General features: G+C 41.6%; 4 protein-coding genes across 9 annotated transcripts; 2 read left to right on the forward strand and 2 right to left on the reverse strand.

The window, feature by feature from the left end:
* Nucleotides 1–4,489: 4,489 nt before the first annotated feature.
* LOC125531216 (uncharacterized protein At4g14342) lies at nucleotides 4,490–7,313 on the forward strand. The gene is made up of 4 exons (XM_048695622.2): nucleotides 4,490–4,807; nucleotides 5,312–5,397; nucleotides 5,504–5,627; nucleotides 7,004–7,313. Exons 1-4 carry the CDS (start codon nucleotides 4,802–4,804, stop codon nucleotides 7,049–7,051), a joined length of 264 nt encoding a protein of 87 aa, XP_048551579.1. The 5' UTR covers nucleotides 4,490–4,801; the 3' UTR covers nucleotides 7,052–7,313.
* A 399-nt stretch (nucleotides 7,314–7,712) lies between these two features.
* On the forward strand, nucleotides 7,713–14,468 carry LOC147992405 (3-hydroxyacyl-[acyl-carrier-protein] dehydratase, mitochondrial-like). Of its 6 annotated transcripts, XR_015609244.1 has the most exons (5): nucleotides 7,713–8,037; nucleotides 8,125–8,240; nucleotides 8,320–8,434; nucleotides 10,042–10,107; nucleotides 13,542–13,725. XR_015609244.1 is itself a non-coding variant. In XM_087530055.1 (4 exons), exons 1-3 carry the CDS (start codon nucleotides 7,759–7,761, stop codon nucleotides 8,429–8,431), a joined length of 507 nt encoding a protein of 168 aa, XP_087386181.1. In that variant the 5' UTR covers nucleotides 7,713–7,758; the 3' UTR covers nucleotides 8,432–8,434; nucleotides 14,331–14,468. The 6 variants fall into 6 exon arrangements, 5 of the variants coding, with proteins under 5 accessions (XP_087386181.1, XP_087386186.1, XP_087386178.1 ...); XM_087530055.1 differs by lacking the exons at nucleotides 10,042–10,107; nucleotides 13,542–13,725 and adding an exon at nucleotides 14,331–14,468; XM_087530060.1 differs by lacking the exon at nucleotides 10,042–10,107.
* Nucleotides 9,139–9,858, reverse strand: LOC125531214 (putative LRR receptor-like serine/threonine-protein kinase At1g51880). Its single transcript, XM_048695620.2, has one exon. It carries the CDS (start codon nucleotides 9,856–9,858, stop codon nucleotides 9,247–9,249), a length of 612 nt encoding a protein of 203 aa, XP_048551577.2. The 3' UTR covers nucleotides 9,139–9,246.
* LOC125531215 (alcohol dehydrogenase 3) lies at nucleotides 13,333–15,913 on the reverse strand. Its single transcript, XM_048695621.2, has 9 exons — nucleotides 15,820–15,913; nucleotides 15,590–15,726; nucleotides 15,421–15,467; nucleotides 14,680–15,005; nucleotides 14,497–14,579; nucleotides 14,313–14,388; nucleotides 14,160–14,221; nucleotides 13,988–14,083; nucleotides 13,333–13,872 (listed from the first exon to the last, which is right to left on the reverse strand). Exons 1-9 carry the CDS (start codon nucleotides 15,851–15,853, stop codon nucleotides 13,594–13,596), a joined length of 1,140 nt encoding a protein of 379 aa, XP_048551578.1. The 5' UTR covers nucleotides 15,854–15,913; the 3' UTR covers nucleotides 13,333–13,593.
* Between the last annotated feature and the right edge of the window lie 2,625 nt (nucleotides 15,914–18,538).

Below are 18,538 nucleotides of genomic sequence, written 5' to 3' on the forward strand. Positions count from 1 at the left end.
TTATACTACTCGATATATTTGACTTTTATTTTCACTAAAATATTGGACAATCAACCGTGTCGAAGCCCATGCTTTGCGGTGCAACCCCTGTCGACATACAATTTGACTTTTTATTTCATTTGCCGATGCGACCCTTCCCTACATCGTTAGATCTACTATACATGCACATATTTTTTTATTTTTATACTACTCGATATATTTGACTTTTATTTTTACTAAAATATTAGACAATCAACAGTGTCGAAGCCCATGCTTTGTGGTGCAACCCCTGTCTACATCGTTAGATCCATTGTATGTGCACGCTCTGTGATAAGACCAAACTGTTCTACAGTAGACTACTCGAAGATACATCAATTTCAATATAGGTCTCTGGTAATGTTTTTGAGATATAGTAAGGAGATGAATATATGTTGGGTTACATATGAGAGCTTAAAAATTGCATGGAATCTTGAACACAAGCGTCCGTATTTTGGGGGCGCGAACCATGTCTACGTCGTCAGACCTATTGTGTGTGCACCGTCATATTATGAGGCAGCGTTGTTCTAGAATAGGATACTCGATAGATACATCAACTTCAATGTAGGTTTTCGAAGATGTTTTTGAAATATAAAAAAACGTGCTTTTTTTATTCTGACTATGTATGAATTTTTTATTCCAAGTATATATACGATTTTTTAAATTTTAGGATATACTCAATACAATTTGACTTTTTATTTCATTTGCCGATGCGACCCTTCTCTACATCGTTAGATCTACTGTACATGCACATATTTATTATTTTTATACTACTCGATATATTTGACTTTTATTTTCACTAAAATATTGGACAATCAACAGTGTCGAAGCCCATGCTTTGCGGTGCAACCCCTGTCTACATACAATTTGAGTTTTTATTTCATTTGCCGATGCGACCCTTACCTACATCGTTAGATCTACTATACATGCACATATTTTTTTTATATACTACTCGATATATTTGACTTTTATTTTCACTAAAATATTGGACAATCAACAATGTCGAAGCCCATGCTTTGCGGTGCAACCCCTGTCTACATCGTTAGATCCATTGTATGTGCACGCTCTGTGATAAGACCAAACTGTTCTACAGTAGACTACTCGAACATACATCAATTTCAATATAAGTCTCTGGTAATGTTTTTGAGATATAGTAAGGAAGATGAATATATGTTGGGTTACATGTGAGAGCTTAAAAATTGTATGGAATCTTGAGCACAAGCGTCCGTGTTTTGGGGGCGCGAACCATGTCTACGTCATCAGACCTATTGTGTGTGCACCCTCATATTATGAGGCAGCGTTGTTATAGAATAGGATACTCGATAGATACATCAACTTCAATGTAGGTTTTCGAAGATGTTTTTGAAATATAAAAAGTGCTTTTTTTATTCTGACTATATATGAATTTTTTATTCTAAGTATATATACAATTTTTTAAATTTTAGGATATACTCAATATAATTTGACTTTTTATTTCATTTGCCGATGCGACCCTTCTCTGCATAGTTAGATCTACTGTACATGCATATATTTTTTATTTTTATACTACTCAATACATTTGACTTTTATTTTCACTAAAATATTGGACAATCAACAGTGTCGAAGCCCATGCTTTGCGGTGCAACCCCTGTCTACATACAATTTGACTTTTTTATTTCATTTGCCGATGCGACCCTTCCCCACATCATTAGATCTACTATACATGCACATATTTTTTTATTTTTATACTACTCGATATATTTGACTTTTATTTTCACTAAAATATTGGACAATCAACAGTGTCGAAACCCATGCTTTACGGTGCAACCCCTGTCTACACCGTTAGATCCATTGTATGTGCACGCTTTGTGATAAGACCAAACTGTTCTACAGTAGACTACTCGAAGATACATCAATTTCAATATAGGTCTCTGGTAATATTTTTGAGATATAGTAAGGAAGATGAATATATGTTGGGTTACATGTGAGAGCTTAAAAATTGCATGGAATCTTGAGCACAAGCGTCCGTGTTTTAGGGGCGCGAACCATGTCTACGTCGTCAGACCTATTGTGTGTGCACCCTCATATTATAAGGCAGCGTTGTTTTAGAATAGGATACTCGATAGATACATCAACTTCAATGTAGGTTTTCAAAGATGTTTTTGAAATATAAAAAAGTGCTTTTTTTTATTCTGACTATATATGGATTTTTTATTCCAAGTATATATACGATTTTTTAAATTTTAGGATATACTCAATACAATTTGACTTTTTATTTCATTTGCCGATGCGACCCTTCTCTACATCGTTAGATCTACTGTACATGCACATATTTTTTATTTTTATACTACTCGATATATTTGACTTTTATTTTCACTAAAATATTGGACAATCAACCGTGTCGAAGCCCATGCTTTGCGGTGCAACCCCTGTCGACATACAATTTGACTTTTTATTTCATTTGCCGATGCGACCCTTCCCTACATCATTAGATCTACTATACATGCACATATTTTTTTTATTTTTATACTACTCGATATATTTGACTTTTATTTTCACTAAAATATTGGACAATCAACAGTGTCGAAGCCCATGCTTTGCGGTGCAACCCCTGTCTACATCGTTAGATCCATTGTATGTGCACGCTCTGTGATAAAACCAAACTGTTCTACAGTAGACTACTCGAAGATACATCAATTTCAATATAGGTCTCTGGTAATGTTTTTAAGATATAGTAAGGAAGATCAATATATATGTTGGGTTACATATGAGAGCTTAAAAATTGCATGGAATCTTGAGCACAAGCGTCCGTGTTTTGGGGCGCGAACCATATTTATGTCGTCAGACCTATTGTGTGTGCACCCTCATATTATGGAGAAAATTCCTTATTTGACACTATCTTAAAATTTGCTTCCTTATTTGACACTGGAATTTTTTTCCCTATTTGACACAAGTTCTAAATTTTATTCCATATATGACATTTTCGTTCATTTTGAGCCTAAATGACACCTGGAAAGACTCTTTTGCCCCTCATGTGGTATGTGTGTGGGGGGCAATAGCGCACACACGCAGCACCAGTGCGAGGGCAGGAGCACACACGCAGCAACACATACACATGCACCAACACACACACGCACGCGCACACACACGCAACAACACGCACGCGCACGTGCACACACACGCACACAACACACATGCACGCGCACACACACGCAGCAACACACATGCAGCAGCAGCACACACGCAGGCAGCACATAGGCACGCAACAGCACACACACGCACGTACACACACAGTAGCAAACACACACGCAGCGGCACACATGCACACACACATGCAACAGTAGCACACATGTGCGCGTGCACCCACACACGCAACAGCACACACGCGCGCACACACATACTGCATGGGGGGCAACATCGTCTTTTCAGGTGTCTTTTAGGCTCAAAATGAACGGAAGTGTCGTATAGGGAATAAAATTTAGGACTAGTGTCAAATAGGGAAGAAAATCTTTTTCAGTGTCAAATAAGAAACCAGATTTTAATACAATGTCAAATAAGGAATTTTCTCCATATTATGAGGCAGCGTTGTTCTAGAATAGGATACTCGATAGATACATCAACTTCAATGTAGGTTTTCGAAGATGTTTTTGAAATATAAAAACAAGTTGAATACATGTTGGGTACATGGGATCTTCAAAAACTATGACGAATCCATGGCACTGACATTTTTGCTTCGCGACATGATCCATGTCCACACAGTCGAATCTACTATAGCGCAGATTCGTGTGTTGAGACCAAGTAGGCTGGATGGCATGGAAGCTTTGATTTGATCGTGCATACCTGACATAACGGATGCATTTTATCATTGAAATTTACACACGTAAAGTAGTGAATTCGCACCTCGCTTATCTATTTTGTGCAAACAACAGAAGAAAACTAATTCCAGATGGTTTACTTAGATTAGTATGCTTCGATAGAACCTTTGTCATGCTTTGGCACAACCTTTATATAATGAATATTAAATTATTAAATATACTAAAGGGAAATGCTGTTGCGTCTGGTTTTGAAAATGAAGTGAGTGCTCCCAAGCACCATTCTACTTGCTTGGATGATCTACTATCTTATCACATTTTCTAGTGATATGTACCCTCTTTAACCACAATGAACTGAGATCAGAATATGTTGAAAAGTCCGATCCATTCCAATAAAACACCAATTTAATTTTCAATTCACAGTCTCCTCACAATCTTTTCCCATGCGATATGCATCAAACCCTCCGTATGGTTTGCATATGAACTTGCACGCCTCTCAGAATTACACGATGGCCATCTTCCTGTGCGACAACATTGGTCTCTATCATGACCATTTTATTTCATTTTGTATAAAATTCAATAATGAAAATGTATTGAAAAATCAGGTAGGCCTTCTTGAGCTGTTTTTTTATGTATTCTTTAGCTGTTCTTGGATGTTTAGTTGACGACATACCTACGTGTCTTGTGAACAACTGGGTCCCACCGGCTCACTTCTCCTTCTCCAGTGCGGCCCCGATAAGACGAGCAGAGCCTGGCTAGGGTTTTGGGATTTCGTCGGCGGAATCGACCGCCACCTCGTCTCCACGAGCAACCGCCGCCGCCTTCCCTCGCCCCCGACGTCGTACGCCCCGGCGACCTTCCTGGAGCTCCGCCGCCTCCCTGCCCCCTCCTCCTCGAGCACCACCGCTCTCGATCCCCACTCGCGCCGCCCGCAGATCTGATTCAGGGGTTCCCGGCTCTCCCATCCAGGGTCAGGGTCATACTCGTCGGCCACCATGCAGGTCAGTAGCCCCTGACCCAATCTCTCTTATGCTGCTTATTCTCCCCAAAATATTCGATTGGCATTATATGTGGTCTATTTAATATTTATTCTTGTCTGCTAACTGAATTGATTTTTAGTAGTATTAGCTAAAAACCCGTGCAATATATGCTCAATACCTGTCGAATTGTTGTTACATTTACCTTTTCGTATTGTATTGGTGGTTAGCTTCGAGTAGAGTAGTTGCTTTAACATGGTGTGTGCCACAATGTCAGCCTTAGAGCTCAGATGCTGTTGTATGTTTTGAATTGCACTTTCATGATGTCTGTTTTCTTAATTTGCTTATTTCGAGTAATTCTAGTAAATACAACCCGGTCATCTATTGATTTCTTGCCTTCTTTTAGCTCGCTTCAGCTTAAAGTCTTCAACTAGGTCATAGTCTTCCAATGCATTGTCGCTTTAGTAACAGCCTTTTATATTTTAACTGAATCGCTTGTCAGTTCTAATACGAATCACTATTTTAAAGGCTAGTGACAGGTTCAACATCAATTCTCAACTTGAGCATCTTCAAGCCAAGTATGTCGGAACAGGGCATGCTGACCTGACCAGATTGTAAGTATCTCATTTCTTGTTTTAAAAATGCTGTACTAGCTAACTGGTATTCTTGGTTGGGCATGGGCTGGTAAGATATTAACCATTACGTTTCCTTGTATTACAGTGAATGGGCTGTAAATATCCAAAGAGACAGCTATGCATCTTATGTTGGACACTATCCGATGTTGGCATATTTTTCCATTGCTGAGAATGAATCTATTGGAAGGGAGCGTTACGAATTTATGCAGGTATGTGTGAAAGCAATATATATTAACTTGCCTGCTGAGTTTTAGCTGCACATTGTGTACAACTGAACGAGTGTATAAAGGTTGGCATATATTACAATTAGTATCGCTATTGACTTATGTTACTTGATTGCATTAGGCTTTCACCTGTGGGATGCTCATGCTAGTCTTGCTTTTGTTAATGGAACCTCTCTTTGCATCATAACTGGCCCTTTTTAAATGGTGACCATGCACCATGAAAGTGCTGTTATAGTGTATCACAATGCAAGCTCATTAAATACCATATTGTTGCTGCAAATTGTAGCTGGGCAGGTTTCTCTACTGGGCCATAATACATCATGGTCAGAATCTGGCTTGAAGTTATTTCGTTTCCATGCTACCAAAGAATAGTGTAGTGATGTGTGACAGTTTGTGGTACTTCATGTTTATAAATATACACCAACTGAGCGAACACAGGTTTCACAACCCTTTCTTGAAGTGATATGAGAGATACTTCATGTCTAGAAATACGGTTTCAGAATGCCCAGAGTTTAAGTTTATAAGTTTTACCCCAGTATACACAAAATTATTGACATATTTGTCATCAAAGGGTTAAAAATGTAGCTTGAAGAGGTTCCACATCATCTAAATGGTTCACATTCAAATGTCAGATGGCTTTTCCATATATTGAATGGCGGAAGCAAAACACACTGGACTTAAATTGATTATTTCCGGCTTTCAAACTGATGCAAACCTTAATTGAAGGCTAGCTGGCCATATTTTGTTAATTCACATTTTTACCATCTACTGTTAAATAGGCTTCAATTTCAAAGCCATGTGCACATTCTGTGCTATGCAATATGGATAAGGAGAGCCAAGCTAGTTATCTAATGTCAGCATTTATCTTTCCCATTTTATTGTGGTATTGATCAGTGTAGTACTCTAGTATCCCAGTGTGACAGTTTCTATCTATGATGCGGTATTTGCTCTGCAATAAAAATTGTGAATAGAATTTCTCAGGTTGCAATTGCGCATGCATAGAGAAAAACACTGCTATATCTATCGTGTTGCAGGCTTGTGGTAAAATGTATAAATCAACATTTATACTCAAAATTGAAGAAAAAAAATTCAACCTGCTCTGCCCAGGTTTTCTATTTGAATCCCTATGCTATGTTTGTTATGCTATTGATCTGTTTCTGTGTTTCATCAAATTCATTTTGTTGCCATCTGATTTAGCAAGTTTGAAGTTCTTAATGTATTTACCAGTATCTGAGGTAGTCGCCCTCCATGTGTTGTATTTGGCCATACTATATTGTCTCCATTTGCATGTTTGTCCACTTATTTATCAAGCAGCTGTATCGACGAGTATTCTAATATAGACCATGTTTCTGGTCTTGCAGAAAATGCTGCTTCCCTGTGGCCTCCCTCCTGAGAGAGATGAAGACTGAGGAGTCAGTACTGTAGTGCTACCTCCACAGCAGCTTGTGTTCAGATGATGTTTGTTACCAAAGTCTTAAGCTCAGGCACTTTGTGTGGTTGTGTTTGAACATCTTTAGCACTGTGCACCCTGTTCTTGCTTGTAGTCCTCTCTATCTCTATGGATCCTTACCCGTTCAGATTGGTTTGGTTATCCCGCTACCATCTCGTTTAAATTATGGACGCAGGTGGCTATCTTTTCTCATGAATGGGTAAATGTAATGTGATGTCGTATCTGCATCTTGCCATCTGTGAACGACTGAATCGAATTGCAGCAGAACATGTCGAAACTGCAATATTTTTGAGAGTTCATGTCGGTTTCTGAAGCAACAGCAAATTCGATGGATCTGTTTGCTGAAGTGTTTGACAGAGTCTGCCATACATATACATGAACACTGCAACTAGTCTGAATCCAATTTTCTTCTGCCTTCTGTATCCTGATCATACCAAATGTCACTCCAGCCAGTAACGAAATCACCGTGGCATACGGTGTAATACGCGTAAGCAGTCCTAGAGAGTAGTATACGCACTGGCGGTTTCGATTTCTTGGGCCGGGTCCAGTACATCGGCAGATGGCCTGGTGGGCCGCGATGCATACACACAGGCCATCGTTTTCCTTTGCAGCGGCCCTCTCTCGCTTCATCCCCACATCCCGGCGCCGGGAGGAAAAGCTACCAGGATGCGTCTCGTCAGCCTCACCCGCGCGGCCACTCACGTCCGCGCGGCGTCGACAACGGCAACCATAGCGGCGGCGCTGAAGGTGGGCGACGCGCTGCGCCCGCGCCGGCGGCGGTTCACGGAGGACGACGTGGCGGCGTACGCGGGGGTGAGCGGCGACCGCAACCCCGTCCACCTTGATGATGCCTTCGCGCGCGGGACGGGCGGGTTCCAGCGCGGCCGCGTGGTGCACGGCATGCTCGTCGCCTCCCTCTTCCCCGCCCTCATCGCCTCCCACTTCGTGCGCTCCTTTCCTCCCCCTCTTTGCCATTCCGCCGAACGGCTGGCGGGCATCCCACCCTGATCTGACGGCTGCTTCCTCGTGCAGCCTGGAGCCGTGTACGCGAGCCAGTCCCTCAAGTTCGCGGCGCCGGTGCACGTCGGAGACGAGGTGGTCGCGCAGGTGCAGGCGCTCCACATCAAGGCCACCGGCGGAAGGCACATGTATACTACCACCTAGCGCCATTTTTGTATCTTCTAGCATTGCGCTTCCTGGCAATTAATAGCAATATCTGTTGGGCAGCGTCAAGTTCGCCACCAAGTGCTTCATGGACGATGAGGAGACTCTCGCCATCGACGGCGAGGCCATGGCTTTTCTGCCCACGCTGCAGCTCAGCGCCGAGGCAATCGAGTGACAAGTATGTTGATTCGATGCTATGATTGATCAATTTGGAACAGGGCGACTTTTATCTCATGATGAACCATTCCGCCTTCGCATAAGCTTCGGGCCTCGGGGACATGAGATTGCAGCTTTGTTGGGAATAGCTCGTTGCAGTCTTCCTGTTATGATTAACAGCATGAGCAAAGAGTAGTATATCACTTCAGTTTTCTGAACATTCAATGGGTTGGGTGTTCATGCTGACTGTGATAGGAGCTGAAGAATTTCAACAGATTAATTTGAACCACTAGGCATACTCAGTAGATTACTTCAGCTGCTCAGTACTACTTCTTGCTGCTGCTCCATACTATTTCTGCCGCTGCTCAGTACTACTTCTTGCTGCTGCTCCATACCATTTCTGCCGCTGCTCTGTTGTGAAGAGTGGAAGATAGGAAATAACGTGGTCTGCTTAGTTCGCAAAATAACAAATCTGAATCTTGTACATTTAAACTGAAATCTTCTAGGAACTGAAGAATTTCAACAGAATAACTTGAACCACTAGGCTGTAACCTGAGAAGATGTGTTCCCTCTTTCCCTCCAAAACTGAGCAGAAGCAAGTTGTAGTACTAAGCAAAAGGAGAGCAAACAATAAGCATCCACCCCGAGGTCTTCCTTCAAAAATTTTAAACTTTATAAACAACACACTTCAGATGTCTAATGAACAATTTTACATCTGGACTCACTTCCGAAAACTCAAAATATTTCAAAATCACAGACATACCACTTCAAGGAGAAAAAACAATAGAATTGATGGCCGCCTTTAGAACTGACTAGCAATGAGACATAGAAGTATCAACGTGCAGCAGGACCAGTAGGCATTGTTGGCTCCCTGATAACATTATGCTCCATCTCAATTGTAGTGCTGTTCTGGCTCACACTGGTGGACCGATCGGTGGTGTAGGCATGATAGCTCAAGTTCGGGACATCACCGCTGCTACCGCCGTGGAAGCCGTTGTTTGTGTTGCCTCCAACACGCCCATTCTCTAGCTCGACACATTCCTGCAATTGTGCCACCACGTCGGTCATGGTGGGACGCTGCACCGAGGCTTGTGCAGTGCACTTGAGTGCGATATCTGCAACCTTCCACACCCCGTTGACATCATATCCACCACGCATGCGTTCGTCCACCACACCCTCAATATTGCCCCGCGTTAGTCGCTGGTGCACCCACTGGGTTATGTTGACGGGCACCGCCTCCTGTAGGCTGGCTGGCTTTCCTGTGACTAGCTCTAGCAGTACGACACCAAAGCTATACACGTCACTCTTTGCTGTTGGCTGCATCGTCGCCTGGTACTCTGGATCAACATATCCGGGTGTGCCAATGAGTGTGTTCATGGACACGTGGGTTTCATTGTCATTGCTGAAGGCCTTGGACAAGCCAAAGTCAGCGATCCTAACCTCCATCTTTGCGTTCAATAGGATGTTGGTTGCCTTCACGTCTCTGTGGATGAGGGGCAGGTAGCACCCCTTGTGTAGGTACTCTAGCCCTGCACATCACCAGACCAGCCAGTGCTCAGGTTATTGAGAACACTAAACATTCAATGGCAAACTTAATATAATCTGCATTCACATATGTACCCTGTGCAGATTCAAGTGCGATTCGGAGTCTCTGTGGCCAAGTCAAACATGCTCCATTGCGGTTGCTTCCTGCAAGTAGGTTGACACTGGAACATGAATATCAACTCTTTTTTTTTTTCAGTTCAAAGTGCTCAGGTAATAATATATCGCCTCCCCGACCAAGCACTCGCTGGAAGTTGTTTGTTATCATCTGAAGCTCCCTGTATGTGAACTGGCGGCTCTCGAGTCGTAACGAACCATCCCCGCAGACATCGTTTACCATTGCATAGCTTGTCGTCATCTCATTTTGCGGCTTCACGGGGTTGCTCACTGGTCCTTCATAGAAAAGGGATGACATGTCTAATGTTAGCTGTGTTCACTCGTGTGGGAAAAGGTCAGAGAATTGTCGTGCTCATTCCAAAGCCTCACCTGGCTTTTTTCGTCTTACAAAACAAAAAGAGTAGTAGTACCACCAATAGTATCACGAGAATCACAGCCACAGGAACTGCAATGTGAATGGCCAACATGTTGCTCCTAGTTTTAGCAGGCTGGCATGAATGGCCGTTGGAATTTATCAACAAGCTTAATGAAATTTATCAACACACATGAGCTCTATAGAATGGGGCAAATTTACGGAGGCGGACGTTTGGTCTATGGTGACATATGTCCCCGTTATCCATAGCGTGCACAGGGGCTTTGTGATCTGGACGTAAAGTAGTGAATAAGAAATACAGACAGTCGCCTGGAGTGATAAAACGCGTTATACTCCATTCTGTCGAAGGATAAATGCTGCTCTACTGACACACGCCCCTTCCTGTTCTTGGGTGGCTACTGTCAGAGTCGTGTCTCTCCGGAATTCTGGACGCTGCTAAGATAAAACGAACTGTAAAGCTTGCCTCCAATGTTTTCGTTAATAAAGCTGGAAGTTGGCAGCCTCATTTATTGGGAGTGTACTGCCTAGTACTAGGAAGAAGCCTTGGTTCCACGCTTTGAGTCAAAAATTCTGAAACTTTTTCAAAAATAAATTTGATTTTTTCAGAAGTTGTATAGAAAGTTTGGAGAAACAAAAAGTATACTTGTGGGCGAAAAAACAAAATCATGATTACCAAAGGAGTAAAAAAATTGATTTTTTTTTAAATACATTTGACTTTCTTTTGTACAGTAGCTGCATAAAAAGTTTGGGGAAAGAAAAACTCCCGTTGACTTGTGGGCGAAAAAGCAAAATCAACACTATATAGAAGTTACTATTCACACATTTTTCCTCGAATTTTTATTTTCTTCACCCAGGAATCAATGGGAGTTTTTTCCTTCGTCAAACTTTTTGTACAACTACAAAAGAAGGTCATGTTTATTTTAAAAAAATTCAGATTTTTTTTGACTTTTGTGATTACTATTTTTTCATATCAGGCGCATATACACCCTATATAACAAATAGTAATTATCAAAAAGTAAAAAAAATGTTTTTGAAATAAACTTGACCTTCTGTTATACTCGTATAAAAAGTTTGGGCAAGGAAGAACTTTCATGGTATTTTTTGCTGGGAAAAAAATAATATCAACACTATATAAAATTACTATTCAAACTTTTGTCTTTGAAATATTGTTGTTTTGCCCTGAAGTTGATGTCAGTTTTTCCTTCTCAAAACTTTTTATACGGGTAGAAAAGAAGATATAGTTTATTTCAAAAAAGTTTTAGAAACTTTTGAATTTTTTCGTAATTACTTTTTTTCCCTATCAGGTATATATAAATCCGAGAAACAAAGGGTATTTGTAATGAAAATTGTAAACCCACGTTCTACATGATTTATTAATCCGGAATAAAATAAACCAAGGTAAGTAGTTCATCGCTATGAACAACAACTTGATTTGATCAACATTAGAAAAAATGAACGTACATAAAGCATGTCACCATGATTGGAGAACAATGAAAGTATTACATAATCCTTTACTGAATAGGAAGCATTTTATTAAACAATATGTTGGCCGCGCAGAGAGAAGTTATCTGAAGATTACTGGAAATAAGATAAGTAAATTTAAGATGATAAGTTCAGTAGTAATGTTTAGTGTAGGAACAGTTGACTGTCCAGTACTGGAAACAAGGATTTTAGGTTCTGTCATCTCCATAAAGCACCGGAGTGAGTGCTGAAGTGTTAATCTTCAATTCTTGTCGCGGGCGCGAAGTGCAAAATCTGGAGGTACAGCGAGTTGAAGCCAAAAGTGACGGATACAGGTACAGAGTGTAAGAGGATTTGGCAGTTGGTAGATGAGACACTGGTTTAATGCCATGCGGGCCCGAGTCAGAAGTACAGGACAGTACGAATTGATAAATTGTAGGTGTGACAGAATATAGGAGGGAAAGTCAGAATACTGATAGCAGATGGGGGGATCGGGAGGGTAATGAATGGTGAGATTCCAGGGACAGATGTCCCCAGGAACCAACAGGCATTTCCCGCAAACTTACCTTAGATTCAGGGAGCCATCTTGAACACTTTTGAAAAGTCCGGAGGGAATTTGATCCATTGAGCTGGTTGGCTGACAAATCCCTGTATATGAACAAAATAGTATTTGCATGACTCAAAGTAATTGGGGGGAAAGGATCAAAATGTTACAAAACTTGCTCAGCTTAAAGAACAGTCAATGAAGTCAACTGCGAAAGGGCATTTGGAATTGAGCCTGTCAAGTTATTGTTTGACAGATACCTGAAACATCTGAAAAACCCCCTCTGAAACCACCTTTATTCAAGAACAAGAAAACTACACATAAATCTTCTCAAGAAACAAAGAAACTATAAACGAGGCAGTTTCATGTAGTCATGTAATATGCTCCAATATATCTCGTTAATTCTGTCTCCAACAAAGTCAGTACAGTACTACTCCCTCTGTACGCTAATGTAAGATGTTTTTTTTTCTTTCTTCTAATTCGAATGTATATAGACATATTTTACTGTGTTTGTTCACTCATTTCAGTCCATATGTAGTCCATATTGAAACCCAGCCTTTTTTACCAGCACCAAACAAACATGCTAGGATAATCTTCTCTACGCAAGACAAGGACAAAGCAAAGAACTGTTAACCGTTTACCAATAGCTTATTTTCCATCCTCTATGTGGACAGTTTCTGATAGATAGGTGAGCCTGGCTGGCCTTCTCTCCGTTTGGGCTGTTGCTTTGCCAGGTAAGTGAAAATCGGTCTAAACAGCAAAAAAGAACCAGTCACGTTTTCTCTACTTGATCTAGGTGTTGCCGTCGAAAGCAAATCGTTCTGCACAAAAAAAGGGTGACTGGAACAACAAGTTCCAGGCACCCGTGTCATAGACGCTCCCAACATTAAGACAGATGCTGCAAGATATTAATTACCATTGTGCACAATGATAGTAATTTACATGCTAACTGAAAGCTGCCGACGACACACTCAAAACAAAGACCCATTCGTTCTATCTGAGACCATAGAGATGAACACATCTCGCGACTAGTACATTATTATCCAAGGGGAGATTTCTAACTTTTTGTTTTTTTGCCTTTTGCTTCTCAAGCGCCAAATCTGAAAACAGCGAGACACATTGATGAATGATGGGAGGCGGTGATCTACTGGTCCATCCTCATGATGCAGCGCAGGCCCTCCCCCTTGAGCATGAGGTCGAACGCCGTGTTGATCTGCGAGAAGGGCACGCTATGCGTGATGAACTTCTCCAGCTCCAGCTCCTTCCTCATGTACATCTCGACGACTTCCGGGAGGTCGGTGCGTGGCTTGTAGTTGCCGAAGAAGGTGCCTTTCAGGGTCCTCTCGTTGAGGAAGTTCATTGGGTAGGTCTTGAACACCGCCTCCTTGTGCGGCACGCCAACCAGCACGGCCACGCCCCACCCCTGCATCCACCAGATTGCAACATTCAGTCTAAACTCTTCTAAAGCAGAGGGTGTGATTAATTATCGTTGGAGTACAGATATGTTATTTATAGTAGGTATAGTGCGAGCTACGTACATCGTGGACACATTCGAAGGCGGCGATCATTGCATCGATGTGGCCAGTGCACTCAACCGCACGGTCGACTCCGCCATTGGTCATCTCGACAAGCACCTGGAGAGCATCATTGTTCATGTCATGAAGATTGAATAAAGGGGAAAATGTTTACTGAGGGACATGGACAACAGACCTCTTGCACGGGCTTAGTGTGGTCCTTTGGGTTCACAAAGTCCGTGCATCCAAATTTCTTAGCTGAAAAATAATGTAGTACATGTTGTTAGGTTCAGTGTTCTATCAATCCGAAAACATTTGCCAAGACACCCTTGTTTTAAGATTATTGTACCTTGTTCGTATTTTGCAGGGTTCAAATCCACACCAATGATCCTTGATGCCCCAGCCATCCTGGCCCCTTCCATGGCCTGCTCATGTGAAAAGCATACAGTCATTATTCATGGCTATAGCGCATAATTCTCTTCAGCCTGTAAAAAATATGTCGTGGAAGATTAACATCTTGGAATGTTACTCACAGCAAGTCCTACAGCTCCAAGACCGAAAATTGCCACCGTGGAACCCTTTTTTGGTTTTGCGACATTGAGCGTAGCACCAAGTCCTGAAGAAAAATGACAACTCAGCAACTAATCAAGGCATCCTAAACCATTGTGCTTCATTTGGAAACAATGGCATGTGACGAGCTATTATATCAGTCTTACCAGTTGAGATGCCACAGCTGAGAACACAAACTTTGTCAAGGGGCGCCTCGGGGTTGATCTTTGCGAGGCAACCGACATGGATGACGGTGTACTCGCTGAAGGTGGAGGTCCCGACGAAGTGGAAAATCGGCTTCCCATTGATGGTGAAGCGAGACTGCCCATCGCCGATCATCACGCCACGATCGACGTTGATCCTGAGGAGATCACAAAGGTTGCTCTCCTCTGACTTGCAGTGGGCACAGTCCTTGCACTCGCCGGTGAACACCGGGAGGACATGGTCACCCGGCACAAGCTCAGTCACACCTTCTCCGACACTCTCGACGATGCTGCGACAAAGAAGCTATTTGGTGTAAAGAGATGCCAGAAAAGATAAACTATGAAGAGCAAACATGCTGAGGAGATTAACTAGTCCAAAACTGTATGATTGTACTGAGCAGTTTGTGTAGTCCAAAACTGTATGATTGTACAGAGCAGTTTGTGATGTGAGCTTGTGTCATGGATGACGTTTTCCCATAATTCTTCATAGTTCATAGTATGTTTTATCCCATTGGCAATAAAATATGGACACTTGCTTTATGTAGGGTATATGAATCTAATACCGTTGACAGAGATCAGTACTCAGGATGACTAGAATTAGAAGCCAGAGAGAATAAACTATGATTTAGGATTCAAGATTCCTCCTCCAAGCAACAGCTGAAACAGAATAAGACAGAGACAGAGACAGAGAGGATGCATATTTACCCTCCAGCTTCATGGCCTAAGATCCTAGGGAAAACAGGAGTTTGACCCTGCACAAATCCAAGCAGAACATCATTACAAATTTCATTAGCCACTGATGCATCACTGCAATTTACCCAATAGGAAAACACAAACGCTTTTGAGATACATATAGAATTATTTGAGTGGATACCTTGGCTTCCCAGAAGTAGACGTCGGTGTGGCAGAGGGCGGTGTAGAGGATCTTGACGCGCACCTCCATGGCGTGCGGCGGCGCCACCTCCACCTCCTCGATCGACAGCGGCTTCCCGGCCTCCCATGCCACCGCCGCTGCAACCAACGAACCGCACAATTCAGATCTCCACCCGTCCTCAAAACATCAACCAAAATCAGATGAAACTGACTACCATCTGAGGAACACACCTTTGCACTTGATCACCTTCCCGGCGGTCGCCATCCTTGTCGCTAGAAGAAGAGAAGGATGGATCTCTGTCGCTGGTTCTGCTTTTGCAGTTCGTTGCTAGATTGTGGTGAGGGACGAAGGCGGGGCTGGGACCTGTATATATACCGCAGGCGGTGGAGTCATCGGCGAGTAATTAAGGGTGGCTTGGAGTGCAAGGGGGGAAAGAAGGCGGCTGAAACAGGGGTGTCTCGCTGCGGCTCTGCGCATGAGTCCGCTGGTTTCAAAATTGGGCCCGTGTGGTATCTGGAAAACGTTGTGACGTGATCAGGGGGCTACAGCCTACAGGTCAACCGGTAGCTGGGAAAGAGTAAAAAACCAGCGCTGAGGCCGGCCGGAGAGGGCTGACTTGCATTTGGTGGCCGAAACCGGGGCGACCGAGCAAACCAACTGCGAAAACAACAGCTCGGTACCCCGTTTTGCAACGGTCCACGAGCCCACGACCTGGCGCATCGTCGTCGAGGGGACCAGGCGCCAATCCCTCGTTTTATTGAAACGTTTTAAAATCTGCAGACATTTTTCGTACTCGTTAACTTTTCTCAAATTACGAAATTTTGAATTACATAAACTATTTTCAAATTTATCAACTTTTTTAGATCCATGTTGTTTTAAGTCAATGGTCAAACTGGTTAAATTGGTCAAAAGTTGATCGACAAACAGTTAATGGAGCGGAAAAAAAACGGCGAATGAACGAAATCGATTGCATGCGTGAGCGAGTCATCCGTGCGCTTGTTTGGCCAGTCCACGCAAGCGGCAGGTTTAGTAATGGCGCCTGAAGCGCCGATTAGGCACTGCCGGACGAAGCTCAGTTGAAAAGGCCGATCGTAATTCGTAACTTCAGCAAACACTGTTAGGTAGGAAGTAATAAAAAATTTATTTGACCTCAGCACATAAAGTTGACTGTCTCAGCCCAGCGGCACAAGTACAAAATTCAGCGAAATGGACTCGTTTTTTTTAGGGAATCGAAATGGAGTAGTATGTATCGCCTTCCGCTCGCCTACAGGCGGTCCGACATCGGCTGCGGCCCAATAAGAACAACAATCGTATTTTCATTACACAAGTTCTCTTTTTCGGCAGACTGCAACCGTTCATGTCTAGAACCAGGAACCGGTTTACTTTGGTCCGGTTTTGGTAAGGTTCCAGAGGTTTTTCTTTTTGCATAGTTTTCCATATTTTTCTTCAGTTTCTATTTTTTTAATTTCTTTTCATTTTCAAAATATACAAAAAAATTCATGAATATTTTTTTCCAAATACCTAAGTTTTTTTCAACGGATGCATATTTTCTCAGTTCACGGCATATTTTTAAAGTCATGATCAATTTTCCAATATCCTGAACATTTTTTAAAATCTTATTCACCAAACAAATTTTCAGATTCACGAATGTATTTTAAGACATGAACGATTTTCAAATTCATACAATTTTTTTGAAATTGCCAACATCTTTTCAAGTTCATTAACAATTTTCATATTCATGAATGTTTTCACCGAACATTTCTCAATTCTCGTTCACCGAACAATTTTCAATTTCACGAATATTTTTCATTGAATATTTTATAACTCTCTTTCACTAAAGAATTTTCAAAAATAAATAAATTCATGAACAATTTTTAAATTTTGGAACAAATTTTAAAATCTACAAACATCTTTAAAATCTGTTATTTTGTTTTCTCTAAAATTGTTGGGTAATTGCTAGTTTTTGAAGATTCCGGTGAATTTCTGAACTATTTTTGATTTGCGGAACCTTTCTTTTTATTATTCGTGAAGAAAATGATTGGTGAGAAAAACGCAAAAGTCATATACAAATTAATTTTCAAAACGTGTGCTACAAGAGTTGATCGTGAGCGTGGCTGGCGCTGTGACCGATTCAGGAGGGGTGTGATCGCTATAAGCCAACATCTTTTCAAATTCATGAAAAAAAAATCATATTCGTGAATAATTTTCAGTGAACATTTCTCAATTCTTGTTTACCGAAAAGTTTTCAAACTTAGTGAACGTTTTTCAATTCTCGTTCATTAAGTAAATTTCAAAATTTTAAATTCAGGTTTTTTAGAAATTCATGAACATTATTTAAATTTTGGAATAACTTCTAAAATTCACAAACATTTTCAAATCTGCGAAGTTTTTGTAAAGTTGTTGAACAATTGCCAAAATTTTGAAGTTTTTTGTGAATTTGTGAACTATTTTTGATTTGTTGGACCATTTTTGTATTGTTCGTGAAGATAATGCCTGTTTAGAAAATAGCAAAAGCCATACAAATTAATTTTCAAAACGCACGCTACAGGAGTTTTTTTTACGGTAAGACCTTCATGGCTAGCTTTATTAACCTTAAATAATAATTACATCATCTGCTAAAATTTAGCAATAGTAACCGGAGGTGCATCCACCCATAAAGAAGGGGTGTTTGTATGCCCCCACTCAGCTAGCTCATGAGCAATTACATTTGATTCTCTATTATTGTGCTCAATAGTAACCTTCCCGAACTCTCGTAATAACTCTCTGCAATAATCTAAAACTGAAGCCGCCATCATAGAATGTCTCTCATTCAGATGTATAGCATCGACCACAACAGAATTATCCATCCTTACCAAGACATTATTGCACCCCATACTTTGAAGTAACTTTAAACCTTCAAGTAATGCCGCCACTTCTGCAGAGACGACATATGCGACATGCTCAATGCGA

This window comes from Triticum urartu, chromosome 1A (genome assembly GCF_056163025.1).
Source record: "Triticum urartu cultivar PI428250 chromosome 1A, HENAU_Tu73, whole genome shotgun sequence".
NCBI lineage: Eukaryota > Viridiplantae > Streptophyta > Magnoliopsida > Poales > Poaceae > Triticum > Triticum urartu.